The sequence below is a fragment of the Podarcis tiliguerta genome (genome assembly GCF_965153285.1).
Source record: "Podarcis tiliguerta genome assembly, chromosome: Z".
NCBI lineage: Eukaryota > Metazoa > Chordata > Lepidosauria > Squamata > Lacertidae > Podarcis > Podarcis tiliguerta.
Genome location: NC_139553.1, coordinates 47927026 through 47933970, shown reverse-complemented (window position 1 = coordinate 47933970; position 6945 = coordinate 47927026). Strand labels below are relative to the sequence as shown.

Genomic DNA, 6945 nt, shown 5'->3' with positions numbered 1-6945 from the left:
GAGGACGAACCCGAAATCTGCCAGAGGGCAGCAATGGACACCACCTCTAACCGCGCTGGGAAATAACTCTGTGAACTTATAATTAAGCACAATCTTTTGTTATGTAATGGGCACAGACAAGGGGATCAGGAGGAGTATTTTACTTTTATTTCCCCCAGTGGATTTACTAGCACCATACATTATATCCTAACATCTAATAATGTGCCAGTTATTCGAGACACCCCTAGGATAATCCCCAGAGCTGAAAGTGACCACTTTCCACTTGAGTTATCTCTTGCATCATTTGTTTCTCCCTCTTTCCCTAAAATATTGGATGAAACGGAATATCTGATACTTGGAGATAGAAGGTTAAAATGGAATGCACAGTTCCAGGAAAAAATGATCCAGATCCTGGATTCTCATGAGTTTGCTTTATTAAAGGGGGAAATGTTGTTAGAAACAGGAAATGTAATCTGACTCTGTGAGAATATAATTAACCGAATGCGCCCACTGATGACCACAACCAGTGTGATCAAAAATAAAAAGTTCAAAAGACAGACATGGTTCGATAAGGTAAGTCAGAATAGTAAAAAAGTCTGTCTAGGGAACTTAGAAAATCAAAGTTAAAACATGATAAGCACAATCTTGCTCTGCAAGCTGAGGTAGCTCAATTACGATACAATTATAAACTATTTATTAAAAGTAAGAAACAAATACCGTATATTATGAGCAACAGTGGAAAGCACTGGGAGATGTAGAACTTCAAAAAGACTCACAGAAATTTTGGCATCTGGTTGCCCAAGGCACAAATGGGCTGGGCTACTCGTTAGAAGCATCTGTCCAAGGAAAGGATTGGGTGACATATTTTACAAGAATATATAGCCCTTTTTGCAACTGCTGCCAGGAAACATAGAAAAAAATATATAGCCGAGATAGCTATCAACTGTAAAGGAGACAAATTTATTTGACCTCATCTACACCAAGCTGTATCTTTCTCACTAAACTTTGTACATAATTGTCTATTGTATTATTTAATATTACTTTTAATATATTAGTGGACCCGCGGTAATTTTAGCTTATAAATTTTATTGTCTAATGTTTCAATTTGTATATTAAGGAGTTTCTATAGCTTTGTGCTGGCAGGGATGCGAGTGGCACTGTGGTCTAAACCACAGAGCCTAGGACTTGCCAATCTGAAGGTGGGCGGTTCGAATCCCCGGGACGGGGTGAGCTCCCATTGCTTGGTCTCTGTTCCTGACAACCTAGCAGTTCGAAAGCACGTCAAAGTGCAAGTAGATAAATAGGTACTGCTCCAGCAGGAAGATAAACAGCGTTTCCGTGCGCTGCTCTGGTTCATCAAAAGTGGCTTAGTCATGCTAGCCACATGACCCGGAAAACCTGTCTACGGACAAATGTTGGCTCCCTCGGCCAGTAAAGTGAGATGAGCACCGCAATCCCACAGTTGTCCATGACTGGACTTAACTGTCAGGGGTCCTTTACCTTTACCTTTTTGTAGTGTTGTGCAGATTAGGTCATGCTTTGACAATACAAATGTTTTAAGTTTTTGTATCAAATTAGTATATTTTTTATTGAATGACACTGTATACATTGCAGCAGCCTTTGGCTATAAGCAATAAACTTGACTGAGTGAAATGAGTAGGCGAGTGCATTGACCAGAACAGCACCTTCATTACTAGTTTTATTCATTTCCCACTTTGATGACTTCATTTCTGCTCACATGTACAACTTACTGCTTGTAAACCACTTCAGTAAAGAACATAGCATAAGAACCTAAGAAGAGCCTGCTGGATGAGGCCAATGGCCCAACAAGTCCAGCATCCTGTTCTCACAGGGGCCAACCAGGTGCACATTGTGGGAAACATGGAAGCAGAGCAGCCTCTCCCCTTGTGGGGCTTCCAGCAACTGGGACTGAGGAGCATTGCTGTTTCCAACTGTGAAGGCAGAGCGGAGCCATTCTGGCTGGCAGCCATTGATTGCTTCCTTCTCCATGAATTTGTCCAATCCTCTTTTAAAGCCCTGTAGGTTGCTGGCCTCCCAAGAGAGTGTGTTTCATAGTTTATGCACCACATGAAGTCTTTTATCTTTACTAGATCTTCCAATGTTCAGCTCCATTGATGTCCAGGAGTTCTGGTGTCATGTGAGAGAAAAACTATTCACTTTCTCCAAATCATGAATAATTTTATAAGTTTCTATCGTGTCCCCTCTTACTCATCTTTTCTCTAAACTAAAAATTCCCAAAATTGTGCAGCTTTTCTTCATTAGCCTAAGTAGTTAAGTTTAAGCAAGATGAAGAAAGCAGTATTCAAATATACTTAATGAAACCAGTGGTATATTCAAATTGCTGCACACGGGCACATCTTTACAGCATGTCTATGGTAGAAATATTGAGAAGCTTAAGCTGTTAAAAGGCTTTCTTCAGGGAATTCCCGGGACTTTTAGCTATGTGTTGAAAAGTGTTGTCAAAGGTCTCTACCTCCACTGCTGAATATTCCACGTACGGGGGCTTTGTAATTAGCACCACCGCATTTAAACAGCTCCAAAAGTGTTTGGATAATTAGTGTTCTATTGAAAGTGAAAAGGATTTCAAGGAAGGGAATCACCCATGAAATCCCCCATATGTCTTCCACACTAGCAAACTCATGATCCAACTGATGGCTCTTGTGAACCATCCACAGACCAGAGAGGTTATTGGAAAGCTTGGGGGGGGGGTGAAGTACAAAAATATCTTAAAGGGGGGGGGTGAAGCCCTCAAAAGCAGGTCCCTAAGAACAAGGAGGGACACGGGTGGTGCTGTGGTCTAAACCACAGAGCCTAGGGCTTGCCGATCAGAAGGTCGGCAGTTCGAATCCCCGCGACGGGGTGAGCTCCCATTGCTCAGTCCCTGCTCCTGCCCACCTAGCAGTTCGAAAGCACAAAAGTGCAAGTAGATAAGTAGCGGGAAGGTAAACGGTGTTTCCGTGCGCTGCTTTGGTGTGTTCTCGGTATCCACCCACTGTAATTTGTTTGACCTGTTTTTGATTTCTGAATTTTAAATTGTTGCAAGATGCTCTGTGACATGGTGAAAGGAGAGTATTGGATTTAATAAACAAGCAAACAAATAACTAAATAGTCCCCATACTATCCTTCCACAAACAGAAATGGCACTCCCCACCCCAGGCTTTATAAATAGTCCAGCAATGCAAATGGTCTTCTAATTGCTTTACAACAGGCTTCCCCCAACTGGCGCCCCAACAGCTGTGCTGGCTGAGGTTGATGGGGAATGCAGTGCAAGTATCTGCAGGGCACCAAATTGGAATACAGTGGCACCTCAGGTTAAGTACTTAATTCGTTCCGGAGGTCCGTTCTTAACCTGAAACTGTTCTTAACCTGAAGCACCACTTTAGCTAACAGGGCCTCCTGCCGCCGCCGCTGCACAATTTCTGTTCTCATCCTGAAGCAAAGTTCTTAACCCAAGGTACTATTTCTGGGTTAGCAGAGTCTGTAACCTGAAGTACCACTGTACCTAATTTAGACGAGGGCTGGAAAACCTTTCGCCTTCCAGATGTTGCTGGACTCACCTCCCACCCGCCATGGACAACCAGGTTCCCCAGCCCTCCTTCAGACCATTCTGAATTTCAGACCCTTTTTGGTTCCTGTCTGATATTTTCTGTGAACTCAAAGAAGTTTGAACTTAAACCAGCATGGTACAGATTATCTCGTTTGTATTTTACGCCTCTCAGTTCTAGAACCAGTGCCTGTCTCCACTAGATGGCCCTCTGTGTTTAGAGTTTATGAAGAACATGTGAGATCCGTAACAAAATGTTGCAGCTTAAGAGGGTTCAGGGTTTCAGCCAGCAAGCTGTACTGTCTTTCAGGAAACCCCATCCCTTTCTGCCTTTTCCCCACAACAGACACTGAATCATCTCAAGTATTACAGGCCAAGGTAAAGAGATGTGTCTTCAGTATTCGCCAAAAGTCATATCGTTAAAGTGTGACATTGATCTCTGAGGGGAGGGAGTTCCACAACGTAGGGGCTGCCACAGAGAATTTTGAGGGCAAGGGGCCACCAAAGAAGGCCCCCTCTGCCAATCCTAACACCTGTGGGGGTCTGTAGGGAAGGAGACAGTCTCTCAGATATTTGGTGTCTAAATTGTTTACCACTTATATCACTAGCGTGATCACCTTGAGTTGGGCCCCAAAATGAATTGGGAACCAATGTAGCTGTTTTTTAGAACAAGAAGAAGAAGAGTTTGGATTTGATATCCCGCTTTATCACTACCCGAAGGAGTCTCAAAGCGGCTCACATTCTCCTTTCCCTCCCTTCCCCACAACAAACACTCTGTGAGGTGAGTGGGGCTGAGAGACTTCAAAGAAGTGTGACTAGCCCAAGGTCACCCAGCAGCTGCAGGTGGAGGAGCGGGGAATCAAACCCGGTTCCCCAGATTACGAGTCCACCGCTCTTAACCACTGGCTCTCAGAACAGGAGTTATATGAGTTCTAAAAGCAACTCCAGTCAGTAATTTGGCAACTTAAGTTTCCAAGTCACTTTCAAGTGCAGCCTCACATAGAGGGCAGTGTAATAATCCACTTACCAGTCCTGTGGCCAAGTCATCTCTGTCTAAACATGGCTGTGGCTAGAAACAGGCATTCCTCCTAGCCACCTGAGGCTCGAAGTGACAATGCTGGGTCCAGAGTCTGCCCAGGGTACAAACCTACTCTGCAGCCCCATCTAGGACAGGCTCCTTCTGGACTCAAGAACTTGGAACACAAACCACCTCTGTGCTTTTAGGACTGAGTTTACCTTTTTGGGCCCATAACCAGTCCATCACTACCTGGGAACACCTGTGTAACACCTCAGCTGAATCTCTAGATTCAGATGGAACAGAGGCACAGAGCTAAGTGTCATCTGCATATTGGTGACACTTCACCAGTTGAAATCAGATGCAACCACCATCTCTGAGCCATGCAAAAAATGATGATGCAATAAAAGGACAAAAAGCAACTTCTCTTTCAACATGTGCAGTTTTAATGATACATCTTTTCTTTCTCCTCTGAAACAGGAACCATCAACAACATTTTATGGGTTGCAAGGCCCCAAAATGTTATTTCATTGGTATATCTTATGAATATTTACAAATACCTTTAAATTCAGTTAGCTCTAAACAAACAAAAAACCAACATTTTTTTTAAACTACAATGCTTTAAAAAATATGTAAACAATTTTATTTTACACTGTTGTAAAATACAAGAATTGTTCCTAATGCAGCTTAATTTTTTTGTTTAAGGTGAGCATAGCCCAGTGCCCATGAATAAGGAATGAGAGACTCTTTCATAGAAATATTGTGCTCCAGTGTGCAACGGAAAGAGAAAGGAAAAGGTATATATTAAGAAAGGAATCTAGAGTGCACAACAATTAGAAGACAAGAGAAATCCACTTTAGAAAACATTGATACATGGTTGCTGCTAACCCACCCAGGCCAAGGGATGGAGGAAGGGCAGAAAAGACCTCACAGAACATTACAGGATCCGGCCACAAATTCAGCTTTGTTAACACAGATTTAGAAATAGATCAGCTTTGCTGGAAACAGGAATCTGGAGAGAGAGACTGCATGACATCTTTGCAAATAATAAAAATAAAAATCCCCACCCCACCCCACCCTGGGAACCAATAAATTAAATTAAATATTCAGTTAAGCTCGGTTTGGTATGTGTCACCCCCCAAAGGGCAAGTGAATATCTCATTGCCCTTTTCATGCAGAATCCTGTGCATGGCAAACAGTTGCTTAGCAAAATAATTTTTCAGAGAAATGCAACGCTGAGTTGCTGTTTTGACCACGTCATTTATGGGCCTCTCTTTCTATTCTAAAAGCCGGGGGGAGTTAATAGTTGGGATGCTGCTTCCCCAGGAGGTCTGATGGAGCAGCTTTAAGTGAGAGTTCAACAGATAAGCCAACCCTCGAACTCTATATTATACTTTGCTTCTCTGATCACATGATTCATACCCAGGTACCATCCATCATGATGCTGTCGAGTTACCAATGATTTCAAGATGTGTTTTTCTTCTTGTTGATGAAGACTTTGATGGCTCCGGTAAAGTCAGCCGACAGAAGCACTTCTGTGTGATCTGTCTTCAAAGCTCCTTAAAAGGGCAGAAGAAGCTGGTTTAGGAAATGGCACCAGGCATGAGGTAGCACGCAGCACACAGGTTAGGGGAGGGAAGCTCAGCTCTGCATGCACAGGGGTCCAACATCCCATCCCTGGCATCTGCAATGGGTGATGGGAAAGACCCTGGAGAGCTACTGCCAGCCAGAGTAGACAGCACTGCACAAGATAGGCCACATTCATCAGAGACTAGGAAAACACTAGTCGTTCACTTAACCCTGCTTTCTGCATATGCCTCAAGGCAGCTGGTAAAATAAAAGCACACAATAAGAAGAAATCTAAACTCCAATTAAAAGGGGGCAACTGGAAGCAGCCTGGAAGGCCAAATCCAGTTAAGGCTCCAAGAGAAGACAATGGACTACTCCTGTGTCTGAAACAGAACAACGAAGGTCATCAGGCTGAGAGTGGGCAATCCAGCGTCCAGATGTCACCACTCCAACAGTCATCTGCCTAAGCCCCAAGGGCAGCCTCCCAAAACTGATGGACAGATTGGAAGACTGTCTTCTCCAGTATTAGGCAGCCCAGCACCTGGCCTTCATACTCAAGAGGTAATTGTGGAAAAAGCCCAAGCACTGTGTCCCTTCCTTGATGGTTGAAAGCAGAGTTGAAAGCAATTCCCTAGAAATAAGCATGACTTGTGTCATCTGCTCAATAGCACAGAAGCATCATTTACAGCCCTCCACTGACATCTTTTCAAGGGTCTTCTAGTCCTTCACTCAATCATTCACCTTCCCATTGTTTAACAGATGGAGAAGTTACTTGTGCAGTGTGGGAGTGTGGGAGAGGAGAAATCACTCAGGATAA

At 43.5% G+C, this 6945-nt stretch overlaps 1 protein-coding gene across 2 annotated transcripts in view; it reads right to left on the bottom strand.

The window, feature by feature from the left end:
* Nucleotides 1–4982: 4982 nt before the first annotated feature.
* The window catches only part of WDR44 (WD repeat domain 44), a 42337-nt gene continuing 40374 nt past the window's right edge, over nucleotides 4983–6945 (bottom strand). For both annotated transcript variants that reach the window (XM_083422580.1, XM_083422581.1), the window contains one exon: nucleotides 4983–6118. In XM_083422580.1, coding sequence (XP_083278706.1) covers nucleotides 6024–6118 — 95 coding nt within the window. In that variant the 3' untranslated portion in view covers nucleotides 4983–6023. The remainder of the gene's footprint in view (nucleotides 6119–6945) is intronic.